Source organism: Trachypithecus francoisi, unplaced genomic scaffold, assembly GCF_009764315.1.
Source record: "Trachypithecus francoisi isolate TF-2019V2 unplaced genomic scaffold, Tfra_2.0 Lachesis_group5, whole genome shotgun sequence".
Lineage (NCBI taxonomy): Eukaryota > Metazoa > Chordata > Mammalia > Primates > Cercopithecidae > Trachypithecus > Trachypithecus francoisi.
In genome coordinates, this window is record NW_022681470.1 from 37519837 (window position 1) to 37543265 (window position 23429).

The 23429-nt window shown below is 36.4% G+C and overlaps 1 protein-coding gene across 2 annotated transcripts in view; it reads left to right on the forward strand.

Annotated features, from left to right (window-relative positions):
* XPR1 (xenotropic and polytropic retrovirus receptor 1) overlaps positions 1 to 23429 on the forward strand; it is a 262854-nt gene that overhangs the window by 161252 nt on the left and 78173 nt on the right. For both annotated transcript variants that reach the window (XM_033196381.1, XM_033196380.1), the window contains exons 3-4: positions 4405 to 4506; positions 20823 to 21046. In XM_033196381.1, the coding sequence (XP_033052272.1) occupies positions 4405 to 4506; positions 20823 to 21046 (326 nt within the window). The remainder of the gene's footprint in view (positions 1 to 4404; positions 4507 to 20822; positions 21047 to 23429) is intronic.

Here is a 23429-nt window from a genome sequence, read left to right on the forward strand (position 1 = left end):
TCCTTTTTTCTTCCAGTTAATAATATCCTTTATTTATACAGTATAATTTATTTATCCTTTATGAATACTTTTTCATTTTAATGGGTTCAAACAATATAATAATTGAAGATAGCAAAATGTGAGAATCCTTCTCATACCTACTCCCCTTTCAAAGGAGGTAACCACAACAGATTGTTATGCATCCTTGCAATCTTTCTATGAATGTACATATGAATATTAACTTATGTACATATTTTCCATTAATGGGATCGTGCTATATATATTCTGTTATTTATTTTTTCCTCAACAGTGTTTCTTGATTTTTTATACACACTAGGATGTATGTATATTATTTTTTAAATGCATAGCGTTACGTAATATCATAATTTACTTAACCACTCCCCTTTTGGACATCAATTTGTTTCTTTTTCACTATTAAAAACAGTGGTGAGGCAGGGCATGGTAGCTCACACCTGTAATCCCAGCACTTTGGGAGGTTGAGGCAGGTGGATCACCTGAGATCAGGAGTTTGAGACCAGCCTGACCAACATGGTGAAACCCCATCTCTACTAAAAATACAAAAATTAGCTGGGCATGGTGGCGGGCACTTGTAATCCCAGCTACTTGGGAAGCTGAGACAGGAGAATCTCTTGAACCCGGGAAGTGTAGGTTGCAGTGAGCCAAGATCACGCCGTTTCACTCCAGCCTGTCTGTTTTAGTCCAGACAGAGCAAGACTGTGTCTCAAAAAAAAAAAAAAAAGTGAATGAAGATCCTTGGAAATACATCCACTTGTATAGAGATTCCTTTAGAATACATTTCCTACATGAGGGATTAAACACTGAAAATTTTGATAGCTACTGCCAAATTGTCTTCCTAAAATTTACACTTCCATCAACAAGGAATGAGTGTGTTCATTTATCCTTACCATTGCCAAATGATACCACTATTTTAAAACTCTTTCTAACCTGATGGTTGAAGAGCTGTATTTCCTTTTTTAAAAAAGTTGCATTTATATGACATCTGGCATCCTTTCATTTGTTCATTGGCCATTTGTATTTCTTTTTCTATGAATTGCTGTAATTAACCTACTTTTCTTACAGAATCAAATATCTTTTTAATATTGACTTGTAAGAATTTTTAAAAATTTATTTTGCATGTTATTTATTTTAAATGTTGTAGATATATATTTCTGCTGCTTCTCTTTTAACTTTGCTTGTGGTGTTTTGTGAAATGGAAATTTTTTATTTTGTGTAAGTGTCAATCATTTCCTTTGTGGCTTCTGTGTTTTGTGTAATATTAAGAAGGCCTTCCCCATGTGGAATTATTTAAATGTTCTATTTTTTATAGTGTTTTATATCATTTCTTGAACTCCATTTTGAGTTTCTTCTAAAATTGATGGCTGGTTGACCCAGCCCTATTGATGTATAATTCATTCTTTTCTCACTAAGATTTGAAGCCTCCTTTATCGTAATCTAAATTTCTATATATATGAACATTTACCTCTGGACTCTCTGTTCTTTTTGCTGTGTTTTTCTTATTTATTTACTAAGAGTGTACTTTTAATTACAGTAGTTTACTGAGTCTTTTGATATCTGAGAAGACAAAAACATTGTCCTTCATTTAACTTATTTTGCACACAATTCTTGCTGTTTTTATTTACATTTTTCTCCTTCTCTCTGTTAGTTTTTTTTTTTTTTCTTGGTCTGTGTGTGTGCATGTTACTGTAACCTTACTCTACCTTCTTCTGATTAGTGGCTAGTTTATGTCTGAACTAGAAAACTAAACAAACTGCCGGTGTTTTAGGTAAAACAATCTCTCGCTCTTCTTTTTTTTTTTTTCCTTTTGAGATGAAGTCTTGCTCTGTCACCCAGGCTGGAGTCCAGTGGTGGGATCTCAGCTCACTGCAACCTCCACCTCCTCCCAGGTTCAAGCAATTCTCCTGCCTTAGCCTCCCAAGTAGCTAGGATTCCAGGCACGAGCCACCACGCCCAACTAATTTTTATATTTTTAGCAGAGACAGGACAGGGTTTCACCATGTTGGTCAGGCTGGTCTTGAACTTCTGACCTCAGGTGATCCCTCTGCCTCGGCCTCCCAAAGTGCTGGGATTACAGGCATGAGCCACGACACCTGGCCAGATAAAACAATCTTTAAAGCAAAGAAATAAATTCTTAGGAGACTGATTCATGGGTAGAATATTCATGTTTTAACACATGGAGTTTATGTATATTTTAGTTTCTCAGAGGCCTAGATTTTTTGTTTTTGAATTCTTGGTCATACTATAAATAGCTGATGTTGAATATACAACCTATGTGAACATTAATATATATTAAAAATTATTTTAGAACAGAAGCTATGTTTAAATCATTTTGCTGAACAGTTGTATTTCTATTGCTTTATGTTAATAAAAGTTGTCTGTTAAGAGGAAAACATGGTAAATATGACCAACCAAGCCCATGTTTTACTTCTGGGTTTTCTTTCCTAACAATAGAGAATAAAATAAAAATAATTAGGTAATTAATTAGAATAAGCTATTACTCTTATTTTAAATCAGCTATTCAGATGCTATTGTAAGAGCTGCATCTGTTACCATGGAGTTTCCTTAACTCAAACTCAGCTTTAAAAAAAAAAAAAAAAAAGGGCAGGAGAAAAAGAAAGAAAGAAAAAGCTGTGACCTGCTTCATGCTTTGAAAAAAATAATTCCCAGTGACCTTGGGCAGCTGTAGCCCTTATTGTACCTAGATTGCAGAGTTTAAAGTGGCCATCCTGTTTTACTGCAGAATCAATACAACATCCTGCATTATCTGCTCCGGTCTAAAGCATATGAAATAGAGAAGCAGGTATGTTTAAATAAAAGTTTTGTGCAGTGCTATTCAAATAAAATGAATGGATTCAGCATGCTTTTTAGAAACTTAAGCTTTTGTTTTTCTTTAAAATGTCTCTGGTACTACAAATTATACCATGCAATAATATGAATTTATCCATATGTGTATGTGTATCACATACTGCTTTTGGACCATTTTCCTTATTCCTAGACAGGTGGATTATTTTAAGAGTTTCTGGGACTGCACTGAGTTTTGGGGGACCTGGGGCTCATAAAGGAACCTGTACTTTTTCTGCACTTTTCAATCTTAGAGTACCTCAGAGATCCAGAAATAGGATAGTTCTATATTATTAATATTATTAGCATCTAGAGAGTCAACATAGATCTCACTTGGCCAAGAAACCTACCCTGTTAGGCTTGGGGTTCCTGAAGTTACATATATCTCTACATATGGGATTCAGTAGGTTGATAGGCTACATGACAGAACTGACAAAGTGAATCCAGCCTGCAGAAACATGTGTTGATTGGCCCACACAGTGTTTTTAAAATATCTGGATTTATAGCTTCTCCTGAAAAATGGAAAGATTTGACAAACTGGGCCGACATCACCACATGGCAGCAACTAGACAGACATATCCTTTCCAGCTTGTCAGAATCCCAACCACTCCTTCTCCTGAAGGTATCACTTTGTCATTTCTCACCACGTTTGCACAATCATCTACTTGCTCAACACATTTATGTTACCTTCCCAGCTCCTGAAGGTTTGGAACTTGTAATTTACACTATTCATGGCACACTTCTTTCTCTGTATGTGGTACAGTTATAGTAAAATAGATAGCTATTTAACATAGAATAAAATCAATTCGTGTTCCCCAGAAACATATTAAACATTCATGTCTTCATACCTTTGCTTTACATTTTTTCCTTCCCTGAGGTATTTATTCTCTTGCTGAATGAATTCTACTCAGCTCAGCCCCTAGTACCTTGAATCTTCCTTAATCAATTCTGTCTACAGTTTTTTTTCTCTTCTACAGTCTTAGAACTTTATTTTCTCCCACATTATAAATTTATTACAGTAGAGCTTTAGGAAAGTCTCATTCACTTAAAGAAGGCTTGTGTGTGGTCTTATGAAAAGGTTTTTTGTTTTGTTTTTGTTTCTGTTTTTCTGAAATGGGGTCTTGCTCTGTCACCCAGGCTGGAGTGCGGTAGTGCAATCTTGGCTCACTGCAGCCTCCACCTCCCTCAGCCTCCCAAGTAGGTGGGATTACAGGTGCCCACCATCACGCGCAGCTAAGTTTTGTATTTTTAGTAGAGACGGGGTTTCACCATGTTGGCCAGTCTGGTCTTGAACTCCTGACCTCAAGTGATCTGCCCACCTTGGCCTCCAGAAGTACTGGGATTACAAGGCATGAGCCACTGCACCCGGCCTGAAGAGGCCTTTGATTAGTCTTTTCTTAATATGGTTCACAATTCATTTATTCAGATAAATACATATAAAGTTGTCATTTTAAAAACTCAAAAAGTAATCTTAGTTTTTGTTTCCTTAGTTTTCTCAGTTGGCCTTTGGGCATTAAATTTAAATATCGTTTTCCTGTCTTTCAGTTACAGATGAGGACACGGTAAAGAGGTATTTTGCCAAGTTTGAAGAGAAATTTTTCCAAACCTGTGAAAAAGAACTTGCCAAAATCAACACATTTTATTCAGGTGAGTAATTAAGAGACTTTTTTTTTTTTTTTTCCTACCAGGGAAGGATAAATTGTACCATATCATTGTTTAATCAGTGTTTTTAAATTGAGTCTTGTTTTCCTTACTATACTGCACTTAAGAGGTATTTTCTTAGCTGGGATAAGAACACATCTGGTTTCTCAATGTTTAAGCTTTCTGTGGTCATTGCCTAGAATCTTCAGTCAAAAGGATATTGGGACATCATTGAGAGGCAGTTGCTTCATATAGCTTCACTGTGGCCCAGTTCAAAGCTTAAAGAGTCAGAAACTTGATTTTATCATTTTAGCCAGAGATGAATTACATAGTTCCAGCTTATCAATGATGGCAGTTTTATACCTTTTCATTGCCTAGAACACTCATACTTATTTCTCTAAAGCAGTAGCCTCCAGAGTAGCATCTACAGTATGCCATTTGAATGTGAGAAGAAAATGTTGGAACTTATATAAATTTTTTGTCTGAGTCTTTTGAATTTTATTTTCTATACATGTATGTTGTAATGTACCTAATATACATTAGTAAAACAGTGTCTTTATAGTGAAAAATTTTGGAAACTTTACTCTAGAGCACTACCTTAGACATCAAGAGTCCTGTGAGACCTAGTTAATAATCAGATAGTTTCATGAGTACAGAATCTGAACAAAGTGAGTTCGATTCAGAAGGATATTTCATCTAGACTTGAAACCTTACACATAGTTCCGGTTACAATGCCAAATTTGCAGCCTAGTAACTGGAATACCTATCCCTTTGAATGTAATGTATCTATCCCCTGAGCAGTAATTTATGAAAAAAATTTTAGTCTGTAATTGTATTTAATATCAAAAATATAAAATTACTCTTTTTTCTTTTCATATTTAATATGTAAATTACATGCCTGCTATTGAGAATATACTCTCATCTCTTGGCAAAGACTTTAGAAATACCATAATCTTATAACTAGCATAATCATAATCAAAATTAGTGTGAATTAGTCTAAAGATGAATAGTTTCATGACTTTACTAATTTGTTTTTTGGATAATTTTTTTCCTGGCTTGTCCACAACTTCTGGAAGCATATTACTCAGATAACCTTTTTCAGCAGCCCCTTCAACTAGAGGCTGATCGTTCTCTTTTATAGAGTATTGAGAGTCAGGAGATGGAAAAAGGTAAAAAGAGTCAGTGAGAAAGAGCTGCCAGAAGCAGAAGACAAGAGACTGAGCAGAAGACAAGAGACTGAGTCCAGCATTCTCTTAGCTACCATTGTTCTTCCAAATCAGCATTTCTGTGTATTTCCATAAAAATGAATCTTCTAGGCTGGCCGCGGTGGCTCAAGCCTGTAATCCCAGCACTTTGGGAGGCCGAGACGGGCAGATCACGAGGTCAGGAGATCGAGTCCATCCTGGCCAATGCGGTGAAACCCCGTCTCTACTAAAAATACGAAGAAAAACTAGCCGGGCGAGGTGGCGGGTGCCTGTAGTCCCAGCTACTCGGGAGGCTGAGGCAGGAGAATGGCGTAAACCCGGGAGGTGGAGCTGGCAGTGAGCTGAGATCCGGCCACTGCACTCCAGCCTGGGCGACAGAGCGAGACTCTGTCTCAAAAAAAAAAAAAAAAAGAATCTTCTTCTAAGCATCAGTATTGTTCTATTTCTGCCACTCCTGTTCGTTAGCATCTACTGATCTCTTGGTTGCTTACTGTGAAGTTGGACTCCTGGCTCCCAGTCAATCTCTATCTTAATTTTTCGTATCATGCTGGATGACTTCATTGTCCTTGTGGACAGTCATTTTCGGTTACACTGTACTTTAGCCCCATACACACATAGCCATACCCATCACCCCCAATTCCTCTCCTCTAAAATACTAAAACCTAATATGAGTCTATGACCATGTCTCCCAGCCTTTTAGCTTTTTACTCCCCTACTCCTTTAATATCTGTTTTTCCATGTCACAGAGCTCTAGTTTCTTGACTCTCCCATTTTATTTCAGTTTATCATACACCTCTTATAATTATTTCCTACTTTTTTTTTTGTCTTCTTTTTTCCTTTTTTTGGAGAATGGGGTCTCGCTATGTTGCCCAGGCAGGTCTTGAATTCCTGGGCTCAAGCTATCTTCTTGCCTCTGTCTTCCTAAGTTCTGGGATTATAGGCATGGCCACCACACCCAGCCAGAATTATTTTCTTCTCCATCAATCATGTTAACCATTTTGACCCCTGTGTTTTTAATCCCTTTGCCCTCATTGCCTTATGTTGCATCTGCCTAGTAAAACCCAATCAATTGATCCTTTACCTTCTTCATGCCTACCCCAGAGGCTGCGTAGGACAACAGCAGAAGAAATTGGAACCACAATCAATTCGTTATTGCACCCTTAACTACACCCTCAAAGCTTCCTAGGGTCCTAATCAGTATCCTTTTTCATGCTCCAAAGTGCTTTTGTAAACTTTGTATCGTTCTCCAGAATTCTCTAAGCCCACCATCTTCCCCATCATGCTCACTATACCTGCTGCTTTACAAATAAAAATAAAGGCCATCAGCTTCTGTTGATGTATAATGCCATGCAGATATATGGTATTATATCTGCACCTCTCTCCCAAATGCCTATAGACATTCTTATCCTTATTTATATTCCACCAATCTTTGTAGAAGAGATATCCCTCTTTATTCCATCCAAGATCTTTACAACTACTGACTAAATTTCAACTCTTCAAGACCTTGCTCTAGTAATTATTTCCTCTAAGAATTATTAAATAAATATATTTAACTTCCCTTTTTGTTGATTCAATCGCCTTAGCAAGTCATTCCCTTCAAAAAAAAAAAAATGAGCAAACAAATTTCTTAACTGTATATCCTCCTCCTCCTCATCTTTCATTTGTAGCTGAGCTTTTTCCTTTGGCAGAGGGAACAGTTTATGCACAAACAAGAGCCATGAAAGAACATAGCATGTATATATGTCTCTTTCACAAGGATAGAGGCACCTAGAAGACAGAGACAAAATATAATTTTTTTTTTTTTTTTTTTTTTTGAGACTGAGTCTTGCTCTGGTGCCCAGGCTGGAGTGCAGTGGTGCAATCTCGGCTCACTGCAAACTCCACCTCCCAGGTTCATGCCATTCTCCTGCCTCAGCCCCTGAGTAGCTGGAACTACAGGTACCCGCCACCATGCCTGGCTAATTTTTTTTTTGTATTTTTAGTTGAGACGGGGTTTCACCATGTTAGCCAGGATGGTCTCGATCTCCTGACTTCGTGATCCGCCTGCCTCGGCCTCCGAAAGGGCTGGGATTACAGGTGTGAGCCACCGTGCCCAGTCAAAATATAAATATTATTTAAATCCATGCAAACAGGTAGATTTTCTGCAAGGGAAAAATGTACAGAAGGGATTGCAGTGTTTTCAAGGAGAAAGATAATTTCTATAATTAGGAGATAGCAGGATTAAGAGAAATCAGCGATGTAGACAGAGCAGACCGTATAGCAGGAGGAGGAGGAGGAGGAGGAGACTAAAAGAGGAGGGCATTTGCAATGAAACAAATGTTTAGATTGAGAAAGGGTATTGGAAATTATGTAAGGCTGTAAACTATGAATATATAAAATCAAGTTTATTAGCTTTTTTCTTTTACTATGACATTTTTTGGAAAAAGAAGAATCTCTTAAGGTCAACTCTAAATGGATGATTTGTTTCACAAAGAATAGAAAATGCTTCTTTGTTTATGAAGAAAAATATCTACTCTTGGTAGTACTTTGTTTTTTTTTTTTTTGTTTTTGAGACAGGGTCTCACTCTAGGCTGGAGTGCAGTGGTGTGATCTTGGCTCACGGCAACCTCTGCCTCCCGGTTCAAGTGATCCTCCTGCCTCAGCCTCCTGCGTAGCTGGAACTACAGGTGTGTGCCACACACCTGGCTAATTTTTTATTTTTATTTTTAGTAGAGATGGGGTTTCACCATGTTGGCCAGGCAGGTCTCGAACTCCTGACCTCAGGTGATCCACCCACCTTGGCCTGCCAAAGTGCTGGGATTACAGGCATGAGCCACTGCGCCTGGCCAGTGGACACTTTTTATATTTTGAGTTATAGTAAAAAAAAAATCTACATTATGACCCAACACACATATACAGATACATTTGTTTTATATATGTTTGTATGCATCTATATGTGTGTGACTACATAATGTATTTAAATAATTTAAGATTTTTTTCGTGAAACAGTACTTATCTTTAGTACTTGTAGTATATTCTGGTTTCTGTATTTTTCTATTCTGTTTGATTTTTTAAAATGCTGATTATGATCCACTAAATTGGTTTTATGACCTCATACTGGGTTGCAACTCTCAGTTTGAAACATGATTTCTTTAAGTTAGGTTGCTTCTCAAAAATAATTTTAGGCTAGCTACTATTAAAAATTTTGGTGCTATAATTTGATGACTTCCTGATTTGTGTGTGTATTGGCAGGGCCAGTGAGGCATGTCTCTTGATGTCCTCACTGGTACAAATTGATAGTCTCTAGAGTGACTCCTGCCAGATCAGGAAGTGGTAGGTAATACGAAGACATGATTGACAGAAATAGAATTTGGTTCTGGTCCTCAACAGTATCTTTTTTCCTTCCTTATTTAGCAACCTTCTCCCCAGAAGATTGTAGACTGCAGTTCTCAGACACTAGGGCACAAGAAAAACTGTAAACAATATGGGGTGAGTTTAGCTTAATAACCCACCTCCACCCACTTATATGTTACACATTAAATAGTTAAAAATGCTCCATTTTTAAGTGAGATGTTTTTGACTAAAACCTTTAAATGTCCTGAAACAAATTGCTATATTTTATTTTGTCTGTTTCTAATCACATCAAAAAGGCCAAACAATCAAAATATAGCATGAATGCTGCTAAAATTTAGAATGTTTTTCTTGCCCATGCTATTTACTATTGAACCTTCCTAGGCTTCCACGCACTCGCTTATAAAACAAGCAGATTGATTCCCAACCCTGTAGGGTTCCACACGTTAGGATCAGAAGCTATTTTCAATATTCAGAAAGCCTGAAGTTTTTTTTTTATTAACTTATTTTGTTTGTAACTTATTTTGTTAGTCTTTATTTTTTATTATGTGTCTTTGGTTGAAAATTGACATTTATTTAGATGACATTTATTTAGATTTATAGATAAAATCAGTATTCGAAGATCATGGGAAGAGAGGGGAATTGTGAAAGGGAGAGGTCCTTCATGGTAAAAACATTAATAATCCCTAACCTGGAAGTCTCTTAGGTCTCTTCTGTCACTAAACAAGGTATCAATCCTGAAGTCTATACCATTAGAAACCTTTTTTTTTGTGGTGACCAGTAATGTCTTTTTCCAGTGGACAACTGATCCAACTGATCACTTCACTTTTTTCAAACCAGTTTGCATTTTCTCTTTATTAAAAATACTTAGCTTCTAAACAGTGTTTATGTGCCTAATGTTAAAAAAAAAAAAGAATATATGTGTTGCTTCTAATATTTCACAAAACGTTCAAGCCTCTTTTATTGGCTGGAATTTTGAAATAGCTAAGTGCTTTTTGTTTGTTTTTGAATAATTTCATTTTTTTTTTCTGGCTTTTTTTGGCTTCAGTGACATTGGGAAGTCACAGCAGTGTTAATATGCTGTCTCTTTCTTTACTAAAAAGGGTAGGAGGGAGAGAGGGAAGAAGGAAGGTAATTGCATTGTGTTTTATTAGTAGGAAAATTATAAGAAATTATAAATTTCTATAATATAATAGAAAATAATTATAAAAATTATAATTATATATAAATATTAAATATAATAATATTTCTTGCCTGTAAAATATGTTCTTGATTCATATAAATGCAAGACCAATTAGATAATAGTTACTAAGAGCTATTCTTATTATATAGTTATTCCTGTTATTCCTGTAATCCTGTTTTACAGTGTCTTGCTGTATGTTTTTTCATTATTGATTTATATTGTTTTTATACAAAAGGAATTTGAGGCACTGTATATTGTTACACCACTAAATGTGTGCAATTAATAGTTAGAATCTTTTACACTGAAATAGTAAATGTTCATTTTACAAATGATACATGTGTCTAGTATGCATGTATTTAAACTATGACTTAATGACTGGTTTTGTTCTTTGCTCGTGTGTGTGTTAAAATGTGGATTAAGTAGGTATTTTTAATGAGAGTGGTCATAGGTTGGTATATTGTTTTAAATTCCCATGTCTTAACATGTCTTCCTGCGTCATGCATGAGTCTCTTGAGTTCATTACAATAGAATCAGTTACTTAAGAACTGTTTAAAGGAGTAGGGAGGGTAGTAGGGGAAGTGAAATTAAAGTAGCCACTCTTGCTTGCTTTCTTGTTAATACATCTGAAGGAAATTACAATTACAATATTTGTATTGTCCACAATACATTTTCCTTTCTTTATTCTGTTAAAAAAAAAGTGTTTGATAAGCCTCTATTGAAAACAAGCCATGTGAAAACCAACCTTATTTTCTTTCTCTCCTTTTTTTCTCTCAGCCTCATTTTCTTTCTCTCCTTCCTTCCTTCTGTGTCTCTCCTATTTTTCCTTTTTTCTTTCTGAGACTGAAAGAAAGAATGAGGAATGTCTATGGTCATGAGTAACACAGTTTCCAAATGGCATCTTCACAAACAAACACAATATCATGTAAATTAATGTTTTTTTTTTAATTGTAGGTCACAACCCAATAAATTGGTCAGAAAATTAAAATACAATCACGTGTCACTTAATGACAGGGATAATTCTGAGAAATGCGTCATGAGGTGATTTCATTGTGGGAACATCATGTGTAGTTACACAAACATAGATGGTCTATCCTGTTACACATGTAGCCGATATAATATAGCCTGTTGCTCCTAGGCTATAAAACTCTCCAGCATGTTACTACAGAGAATACTGTAGGCAATTGTAAAACAATGGTAAGTATTTATCTAAACATAGAAAAGGTACAGTAAAAATAAAGTATTATATCTTACGGGGCTCCTGATGTACATGCTGTCAGTTGTTGACCAGAATGTTGCTCTGTGGCGCTACGACTGTACGTGGGTCATCGCAGGCATTTTTTAAAAAATAGAGATAGAATATAGTAGAATAGAAAATATCAGAGTGTTATTTACTAAATACATCTGTTGTGTTTATTTACAAATTATATGTATTTTTTTAAAGTTTATGTGCAATATGACATTTAGTATTTTACAGTTATGCAAAGTACTGTGAAAACTGACATGAAGAAGCATTGACTTTACTTGGAGGAAGAAAGCAGGATTGAGGAAAAGCCTTTAGAAGAAGTGAAATTTAAATTGGGTCTTTGAAAATGTGTAGGCATTGGCCAAATGCTCTTAAGGGAGGTTATTTGAGGATGGCTATAGGGGGAGGCAGAATTTAGTGCTTCAGAGCAAGGGAAAAAAATCTATCCAGATGCATAGTGGCATTAAAGTACATGACATATTTGGGGATGAAGACAATAACAAATAGTCTTTTGAAGCTGAAGTTGTAAGATATCAAGGAGTAAGTTGCTGATTAGAGAGAAAAGTGGAAGAATTAGATGTTTTATTCACATACAGATTTCAGACTTCAGTATCTGAGGTACACAGTTTCAAGTGTGTAGGAATTCTAGATAAAAGCAGTATAAAAAATGCATGTAATGTAACAAGATTGACTATCCTGAATCATCTGTGATGGGTCAACATGATCATTAACTTACTTTATATTTTGAATAACACTAAGGTCCATAAATTGAATTAGCAAGATAGTAATATTGTAAGACAGGTAAACAAATAATAAAAATATTCTAAGACACTAATTTTATTTTAGGAAGAATTATTCTTCAATTGCATAACAACTTAAGAGCGTTGCCATTCTGAAGATAGCTTGTAGTTCTTGAAATAACTTTTTCTAAAAGTAAAAGAACGATGAATTTGGTGAAAGCAAAAGATATTGGTAATCCGTATTCTAGCTCTTTGAGGGATACATAGGTGCTTTGAAAATTCTTGAATGGTTATTGGAAATTTTTATCAAGTATTTAGTCTGAGACTAAATACTTGATAGTATGTTAACTATGGCATTAACATATTATTAAAATAATCATATTTGTTCTCATATTCAGGGTCACTTGATTTACTGGCATAAGTAGAAATTGTAGTTTATTGGCAAAATAGTCTATTTTCATCAATATTTATAAAATTGCTTAGACGTATTGTGTGTAATATTTTTTCAGATAGCTTCTAAGTTGTTAGGACATAAATACTTAAGTTGTTTGAACCTGACTACTTAATAAATAGAAGCATTAGGTATTCTTTTGGCCCAGAAGCATCATGAAAATATTACTGAGACACAAAGTACACCATGAACCAAGAAAGAACCTAGAAGTTCTACATTGTTTTTGATCTTGAGGATAAGACAGACACATTTGCAATAGAAATGTTTAACATATGTAAAAAGAGCCATGAGATTCATTCATTCATTCATTCATTCACTCACTCATTTATTTATTTATTTTGAGACTGAGTCTTGCTTTGTCACCCAGGCTGGAGTGCAGTGGTGCGATCTCAGCTCACTGCAACCTCTGCCTCCCAGATTCAAGCAATTCTCTGCCTCAGCCTCCTGAGTAGCTGGGATTACAGGCGCCCACCACCACGCCTGGCTAATTTTTTTGTATTTTTGGTAGAGACGAAGTTTCACCATCTTGACTAGGCTGGTCTTGAACTCCAGACCTTGTGATCCACCCACCTCGGCCTCCCAAAGTGTTGGGATTACAGGCGTGAGCCACTGTACCTGGCCTCATTTTTATAAGTGTATTTGTAGATTTTCATCGTAGATCAAAGTACACACTTTTATACACACACACACACACACCCTTTTCCAGGTTCTGTGCGATCCCATGTGTTTGAGCTTTCTGGCGATCTGGCTCTAGAAACCTGAAGTGTCATCGCAAAATAGATTGGGATACTTGGTGTCAAAAGCAGTATTTCTTATTCTTTTTAAACCTATATCCCTTTGATAGATATGAAAATCTTATACCATAGCTGTAGTAATATTGAATATGATTTTTTCAAACTACATATGCTTTATATTCCCCTACCCCCACCCAGGGATTTTCATAGGCTCTACATAGTTTTGCCCTCAAGGAAGAGAATCATTACTTTAAAGAAAGTAGCAAAATACACCTGAAATGTTGATTTCTTCTCCATTTCTATTTGGGAATGTAGGTTACTAGAGAGAACTTTTACCTATTTATTCATTTATTCAACAAACATGGATCGAGTATACTATATGCAAGCTCTTTATGGTACAAAGATAATGATGATAGGCCACGCAAAAACTTGTATGAGAATGTTAGTAGCAGCATTATTTACATAGTTTAAAAAACTAGAAACAATTCAAATGTCTACAGACTGAAGAATATTTAAACAAAATATATATTCACACAATGAAATACTATTTGGCAATAAAAGGAGTTCAGTATAACAGACTTACATTATGGTACAAAATGGATGAACGTCAAAATTATCATGCTAAGTTCAAGAACCCAGACAAACACAAAAGATTACATATTGTGTGATTCTTTTATATGGAATGTTCAGAAAAGGCAATTCAACAGAAACAGAATACAGATCAGTGTTTGCCTGGGGTAGGGGCTGGAAGTGGGGATTGACAGCTAATGGCCATGATGGAAGTGTATGAGGTGACAGAAATGTTGTTCTAAAATTGGATTTTTATGATGATTGTACAACTCTATAAATTTACTAAAAGTCAATGAATTGCATGTTTACAATAGATGAATCCTGTGGTAGGTAAGTTATACCTCAAACATTATTTAAAATAAATTTTCATTATAAAAAAAGATAAAGATTTTAGAACTGTTACCTTTAGAGTTCGGTCAGTCAGTGAAGCAGACATAAATGAAGAATTATATGTAGTGTGCTTTGGCTGCGTGTATGTGGTCCCAAAAGAGCCCTAAGGTGGGAGTTTCATTTGTGACTGAGAGAGTTGTTAAATATGAAAAACTTTATATAGAAAACAGTGTTTGAGATTAGCCTTGCAAAATAAGTAAGGAGTTTTCCATATGGAGAGGCATTTGTGTCTTGACTTATTGTTGGCACACAGGAAGTAACAGTCCTCTTTCTTTTCATTTTTGGGCTTCTTACATTTTTAATATGCATATGATGAGAAGTGTACATGTATTGACAGTTCTGACTAAGGACGTTAAACAATTAGCAAATTTATATACTAATCTTTTAACAATTAAAGTTAAGCAATCTTATTACATATGATATTCTGTCTTCTGGCTAATTTACCTGAGGTTTTTAGTCAGCAGAATAATTTATAGTTGCACTTAGATAAATCCTTGTATTTTTTCATTTTATGTTTGTGTGTATATTGTGTGTAATATTTTTTCAGATAACTTCTAAGTCATTAGGACATAAATACTTAAGTTGTTTGAACCTGACTACTTAATAAATAGAAGCATTAGTTATTTCTTTTGGCCTAGACAGATGAAAATATTACTGGAACACTAAGGGCATTGTGAACCAAGAAAGAACCAAGAAGTTCTATACTGTTTTTGATCTTAAGGATGATAAGACAAACACATTTACAATAGAAATGCTTAACATGTGTAAAAGGAGCCCTGAGATTCATTTTCTGTTGACTTCAGTAAGAGATTTTAAAATATGTGAATTGTTCTGTTTTTTACAATATGGAAGACTAGAAAGAAATCCTAATAATCTCTTTGAAACACTAAAGTGACACATAAAATATACAAAATTATCAGGAAAATAATAAAAATATGTATCTAATATGATTAAAAACGTAAAGGAGAGCACAAAAACCATAAACAAAGAAGGAATCATTAAAATTAACTAGGCATATTTTTTAAAGGACCAATTAGATCTTTTACAAATGAAAATATAATCACGGAAATTAGTATCTTAATAGATCAATTAAACTGTAGATTAGGTAGAATTAAAGGGACAATTTATAAACCGGAAGATAGAGCTGAAAATTTACTCAGAATGCAACACAAATTGATAAAGAGAAGAAAATATGAGAGATGTAAGAGACAAAGTAAAAAGGTCAAGGGGTTATAATTGGTATCTTTATTTTCCCATGACCCGTTCCATATTTCCTTTGCCCTCAGCCAGAACCCCAACTGGTTATTGGGTGAGATGACCTAGACTTTAAATTCGTAAAGGATCTGAATCTCAATAGTTCTTTTATTAATTACTGTAGGTTTTTTTTTTTTTTTTTTTTTTTGAGACATAGTCTCACTCTGTCACCCAAGCTGGAGTGTGTGGTGCCACAATCTCAGCTCACTGCACCCTCCACCTCCTGGGTTCAAGTGATTCTCACGCCTCAGCCTTCTGAGCACCTGGGATCACAGGCGTGCACCACCACACCCGGCTAATTTTTGTAATCTTTGTAGAGACGGGATTTTACCATGTTGGTCAGGCTGGTCTCGAACTCCTGGCCTCAAGTGATCCACCTGCCTCAGCCTCCCAGAGTGTTGGGATTACAGGCGTGAGCCACCATGCCCGGGCTGTTGTAGTTTTCCATTAACATATATTATTGGTCATGGAAGTAATCGAGGGTGTTCCAAAGTCTCCTGAGTTCCATACCTTGTTGCTCCTATTATTAATGTTTCAGCAATTCACCTTTCCCTTGGTAATCAGGATCAGTCACTTTTAGCCAGTAAACCCCTTCTTTGTCTATTGTTTCATAGTACAAAAAAACCAAAATGGCCAGGTGGCAGTTGCATCTTCCAATTAAGTGGAACCATTGTTGTATTCCTCTGATGGAAGCATTTTCCCCTTGAGAACTAACCAATAGTCAGAGTTTAAGTTGTAGATTGGGAAGCAAAAATTATGTGAGTGGATTATTATAGTATTGAGAGGAGCCACTCCTACTTCTACCCCTTGATTCCTAGACTGGATATTTTGGTTATGGTGGAGACATATGGCCTCGTTATTGTATCCTGTAAGACAGAACCCCATCCTTTCAGAGTCTTGTGTCCCAACTTTTCTGTTAGGCCGTTGATTAGCTTTTCTATTAGCCCATCTATTTCTGGGTATATAATAAAAGACTATTTTATTCCATGGCTATGAGCCCATTGCTTTTACTATTGTTGCTGTGAAATGAGTTCCTTGATCAGAAGCAAGGCTGTATAGAATACCATGATAGTGGATAAAGCGTTTCAGGAGATGGTGGTACTAGAGAAGCATTATAGGTAGGGAAGGTACATCCATATCAAGAATGCTTTTATTCCAGGGAGGACAAATCTCTGTCCCCTGCCCAATAGAAGGCATCCAACACAATCAACCTGCCAGTAGGTAGCTGGCCAGTCCCAAGGAATAATGGTAACATGTCTGAGGTTCAGTGCTAGTCTCTGCTGCCTGGTGAGTAGCTGCATTATCAGATGTGTAGCTGCATGCCAGGTGCTAGAGGTTGTATTGATTTTCCTCAGTGAAAATACTATATCCAGAATAGCAACTGCCATCACAGAGACCACCTAGTTTACACCAATCCAGTTATTTGCCAAGATTCATCAAACTTCTACGTAAACAAATGAGTTAAGAGAGGATATGGTAGGTATCCTATCCCTTTGTCTTTAAAGTCTGTGATTGTTGTACTAATTTCTGTAGTTCTATCTTGATAAGGAAGAGTTCCAGGAACTGTCACAGCCCTTCCTTTCATTATGTTTCTTACCCGTGGGTCAGAATCACTGGAGAATCTACCAGCAGCCTAGTAGTTCTAATTATACATCTTGGAACTGAAAAAAGAATCATAGGATGAATCTGTGGACCAACTGGGTCTTCTGTGAGTCTAATCTGGGCTGATATTTCATCTGTCACCTGAATATCATAAGTGTATAGTTTGATTGCTAAACCGCAGTGATGCCAGGAGTCTCCAGAAGTTTGCCACTCCTAAGGAAAACCCTCCTAGGGAAAAAGATTCAAAGTATGAGAGGAACTTGAAATGAGCAAGTTTCTCCATTGCTGACTTTGAAGATAGAGTTAAGAGTAGTCTCGAGAAGCTAAAAGCAGACCACAGATGAGAGACAGCAAGGAAACGGGAACCTCACTCTTAAAACTACAAAGAACTGAATTCTGCCACAACCAAGTGAGCTTGAATGTGAGCTTGAGAAAGCAGCCTAAGCCGGGCGCGGTGGCTCAAGCCTGTAATCCCAGCACTTTGGGAGGCCGAGACGGGCGGATCACGAGGTCAGGAGATCGAGACCATCCTGGCTAACATGGTGAAACCCTGTCTCTACTAAAAATACAAAAACTAGCTGGGCGAGGTGGCGGGTGCCTGTAGTCCCAGCTACTCGGGAGGCTGAGGCAGGAGAATGGCGTAAACCCGGGAGGCGGAGCTTGCAGTGAGCTGAGATCTGGCCACTGCACTCCAGTCCGGGCGACAGAGCGAGACTCCGCCTCAAAAAAAAAAAAAAAAAAAAGAGAAAGCAGCCTAGCTAACACCTTGCGTTTAGCCTTAGGAGAGCCTGACAGAGAACCTAGCCACATCATTCTTGGACTTCTAACCTACAAAACTGTGAGCTAATAAATGGGGTTTCTTTAAGACACTATGTGTGTGATAATTTGTTATATAACAATACAAAGCTAATATACAAGAGCCAGTGACTAGTAATCTTTGCAAAGTCTGGATATTTCCCTTTCCCCAGTGCACAGTCACTCTAGTAAAAAGACACGAGGCCCTCTGAGGAAGGATTAGAGGAAGATCTACAGTATATACTTGTGTCAATGCTGCAGGAACCACCCGAAAGCAAGGCCAGCTTCCACTTCAGTCAGGGGTCTCTAGTTTTTGAACTAGCGTAGGTCTGGAAGCTAGTGAGAGATAGTGACTTTCTTGTAGTGACTAATATCAAGTATTTGGCCACCAGACCTGGAGTTTTTTTCTGTTACGTCGGTCAAGCAATATTCTAGTAGGTTTCCCATTTCTGTCTTTCCTAGGGATAACCATGACCAATTAACCACAGCCAAAATCTCAGTGGGCAAAAACATCTGTCCTCTTGCCTTTTATGGTAAATGTATCCACTTTGTTTTGATAGTTAAGTGCTGCCCTCTGGCCCTTCTGTTCCAAGGATCATTGAGTGTGCATTGCAATCAGGGAACCCATCTCAGTGGATACATCTCTCATGGCCATTCCTGACCTTCAATGGAGAGTAAACATAGAGCTTTTTAAGGATGCGGATGCTCTTCTCACTAACGTAATTCTGGATGCCTTAATGAAGGGATTATTTTCTGGGCCCCCTCAGGAGGATGTAATTGGTGTTGGAGAGGCATAAGAGTGGTCCCTAGGAGCTAAAAGCAGGTCCCAGATGGGTTGACCCACATAGACGGATGATATTTATTTATAAAGAGGAATGGAAACATGATTTTGGTTTTGAATGCAATCTTAGATCATAGGAAATACAAGAAGATATAAATAGATTATAAAAGTTAAGAAAATGAAGGTCATGTAAAGGATTAAGAATAGAGATGAATCTTGGAAACATCCTATAGAAGGAAATTCTCTAGGAGAAAGAGTGAATCATGAAGCAGTGCCAGACAGGACAAAAATACTAAAGGTTAGTTAAAGACAACAGCAAGACAGTATAGCAGTAGATAAAGCAAGGAATGGGAGAACTATGATAAACAATAAGTTGTAAATAATTCTTTGTTATTATTATATAATTTTTATCATTATTTATTGAGTGCTATGTCCCTTGGCATTTCTTTTTTTTTTCTTTTGAGATGGAGTCTTGCTCTGTCACCCAGGCTGGAGTGCAGGGCCGCGATCTCGGCTCACTGTAACCTCCGCTCACTGCAACCTCCGCCTCCCGAATTCAAGCAATTCTCCTGCCTCAGCCTACCAAGTAGCTGGGATTACAGGAGTGCACCACCACACCCGGCTAATTTTGTATTTTTAGTAGAGACAGGGTTTCACTATGTTGACCAGGCTGGTCTCGAAATCCTGACCTCAGGTGATCCGCCTGCCTCAGCCTCCCAAAGTGCTGGGATTACAGACATGAGCCATCACACCCTTCCGGTCCATTGGCATTTATTAAGATTCATTTAATCTTTCCAACCACTTTATGAGGGAGTTGGTATTTCCATTTCATATGAAAGTTGTAGAAGAGTTATAAAAAAAAAAACTTCACTAAAATCAAACAGCTAGTTAATGAGGCAAGAATTTGAACCCACATCTGCCTGGTTCCAGTGAACTAAATTGTGACCTTGGAAGAAAAATTATAGAGTACTATTTTTAAATGTATGTGTAACACAAACACATATATTCAGATATACCTAATACTTTTAACACATAGCTTGCAAGTCTTAATCTCTTATAATACCTTTCTTAGAGAAGTAATGAAGGATAGTAGGAAATACAGGAGATTAAAAATCTAAAGCCCAAATTCTAATCCTGTTTCTGACCTGAACTGTATAACCAGAAACATTTCTTAATGGCTTTTTAAAATTGAGATATTTCTATACCATAAAATTTGCCTCCTTAAAGTTTGTAATTCCATGGTTTTTCGTATATTCACAAGGTTGTACACCCATCACTACCAATTCTGGAACATTTTCATCATCCTAAAGACATATCTTGTACCCATTAGCAATCACTTCCCATTCGCCTTCCGCTCAGCCCATGGCAAGCATTAATCTTCTTTCTATCTGTGTGGATTTCGTGATTCTGGACATTTCATATTAATGGAATCATACGGTATTGGGTATTTTGTGTCTGATTTCTTTCACTTAATGTCTTCAAGGTTCATCCATGTCATAGCATGAATTAGCACTTCATTCTTTTTTAATGGCTGATTCTATTGTGTGTTCATATACACACACATGCATGCACACCACATTTTGTTTATTTGTTCCTCAGTTGATGGACATTTGGATTGTTTCCACTTTCTGGCTATAATAAATGCAAGTTAGTATGTGTATGCAAGTTTTCTTATGAACATATGTTTTCACCTCTCTTAGGTATATGCCTAGGAATGGAATTGCTGAATCATATGTTTAACCTTTCGAGAACTGCCAGCTTTCTTCCAAATACCAGAGAGGCTGCATTTTCACTCTTAGTGGCTCTTTACATTTTATTTATTTATTTTGTAAAAAGAAAGGTACATGAGGTTTTGTAGGGGGTAAAATGAAAGCAGTGTGTTACACAAAAAATATTTTTTCCTATCGAGTTCTAAATATTACAAGTAGCAGGTATTTTTCCTAGAAATTCTAGGGGAACAAATGGGAATTATTATTAAAAATTCAGAAGTCAGTAGGAACTTTTTTATATTACTGATTTGACAATTCTGTTTTATTTCTTATAGAGAAGCTCGCAGAGGCTCAGCGCAGATTTGCTACACTTCAGAACGAGCTTCAGTCATCGCTGGATGCGCAGAAAGAAAGCACTGGTGTAACTACGCTGCGACAACGCAGAAAGCCAGTCTTCCACTTGTCCCATGAGGAACGTGTCCAACATAGAAATATTAAAGACCTTAAACTGGCCTTCAGCGAGTTCTACCTCAGTCTCATCCTGCTGCAGAACTATCAGGTACTTAGATTCTTACCCTAGAAAATGGCACCTTCAAGTAAATGAGAAATTTCAATAAATGGAAATACCCTAAAGTATTACTAGTGGGTCAGTTCCAAAAAGGAAAATCCTTAACATGTTATTATTCTTGGGGTTCCTACTGGCTAAAAGCCATGTGTCAGAGACGGTAAAACTGTGTTAAGAAGACTTCTGTTTTTGAAGATTCATATTCTAAAAACTTTTGTATAATATTTAGGGGTAGCCCACAACTCAGGGACTAACAGTTTGCTTCCTGTTTTTAGAGGCAGCTCTGATAGTCATGAATAGAAATAATATGTCTCTCCAGCCACTGTTGGCTATGTAAGGGCTTTTTTTTGTTTTTTGTTTTTTTTCTTTTTTGAAACAGAGTCTCACTGTGTCACTCAGGCTGGAGTACAATGGCATGATCTCAGCTCACTGCAACCTCTGCCTCCTGGGTTCAAGCAGTTCTCCTACCTCAGCCTCCTGAGTAGCTGGGATTACAGGTGCACACCACCGTCCCCAGCTAATTTTTGTATTTTTAGTAGAGATGGGGTTTCACCATGTTGACCAGGCTGGTCTTGAACTCCTGACCTAAAGTGATCCTCTTGCCTTGGCCTCCCAGGCTTTGGGATTACTGGCATGAGCCAATACTCCTGGCCCTTACAGGCTTTTATAGTCCTCCTAACCAATAGCAAAATTTCTACAAAAGCTATCAGATAGTTAATTTTCTACAGCTGACACTAATAAAACAAAGACCCTGACTTTTCAACTTGCAGCTGAAAGAATCCTTTCAATTTTTCTGTCCATGGGCTGCAATAAAATCATATTTTTTAAAGTTATTGAGAAAAGCATCTCCCTAATCTTTAAAGAGACCTTATGCACTATTTTTTTTCATTTTATTCTTGTGATTATTCCTTATAGTGAGTGGTTAGAATCATCACAGGATGGTATACCATGTTAAAACTAAAGATTATGTAACAAAAGTATTACCTGGAGTGTTAGAATTTTAAAATAAAAAGTAATTAAAGTCCCATATCTGCAGTAATCTTAAATTGCTAATGCATGTGCTTATTTTTATCATTTTCTTCTATAATTCTACTTTGTTCTTTAGTGATTTAATATTTTATCATTTGAAGACAAACCTAGTAAGAAAACAATTTAGTAGAAAAATAATTACATATGTTTATATAGTGATAAATTGCTTTGAGATTTGTTCATCGCTTTATAATTTAAAAAACAAAAAATGTATTTCCTTTTTCCTATAATGGTTTAACAACGTTACTATATCATAGTTCATAAATTATGTTTGTGTGTTACATGGAAAAATCTTTGTTAAATTTCATTGTATTAACTTTCCTAGCAACTTTTGTTCGGGGTCATTATAAAATGCTCCTTGCGAAAACAAAAGTAATAGTTAATTATGAAAGTTCTGCTTTATCTTCCATTCTTTGGGGGTCATCTATTCTGTAAGAATACATTTATTTTGAGAATGAAGGAGAAAGGAAGATTGATTAAAAGCTATCTCTAAGTCATGATGTATGTATGCACCCCACACAGATTTTAAGATCATACATTAAAGCATGAGGGAAAAATATGTAAACAAATAAGGAAAGCCTATTTTGGAGTGAGTGCACAATATTTTACTGTTAGGAACGTGTAATCAGCAAATTTGGGAGACCTCTGGTTTAAAGATCTAACCTTGCAATTTGAATTTTCAGCTTTTTTGCATGCTGGGCAAAGAACAACAGAATTTGAGATGTTGGAAGTATAGTATTTTGTTATTGTAGAAATTGGGGAAAAGTAGGGACTTCTACCCGTTATAGACTGAACCCTGTACGTATGATCACTGCTTCCTTTCTACTTACTCTTCTTAGCACTCCCGTACGCAAACTGAGAATGGGTGGAAGGAACATGAAAGTGAAGAGCACTGGGTGATCTTCCATTTTCTTTACTGGAACATGTGTGACTGCATGGCAGGGGGAGATGCATACTCCTGTACCAGTCCTTCAGAAAACAAAGACTAAATAAATGTGTTCAGTGCATGGCAAATGCAAAACATTTTCTGAAGATAATTCTTTTGACCAAAGCAGCAAAATAATAGAAATTAGCTATTTTGAAAATAAATATACACAGAAAACAGGAAATAAAAACATTTTGAGTTTAGGACTTTCATTAATTTACTTGGAAGAGAAATAATAGTGTTCATAGTTCAGGGTTTCTTTGTGTTACTAATAGCATACTACCTTGAAATGAATAAAAGAAATAAAAAAGAAGAGTCATCCTTTTAGTAGTAGATGCTTTTATGAAAGCTTTGCCATTTCCTTGAGTACTCAGTCTTTGTCCAGCCAGCTCTGTCAGTGCTTAGTGCTTATTCTTTTTCATC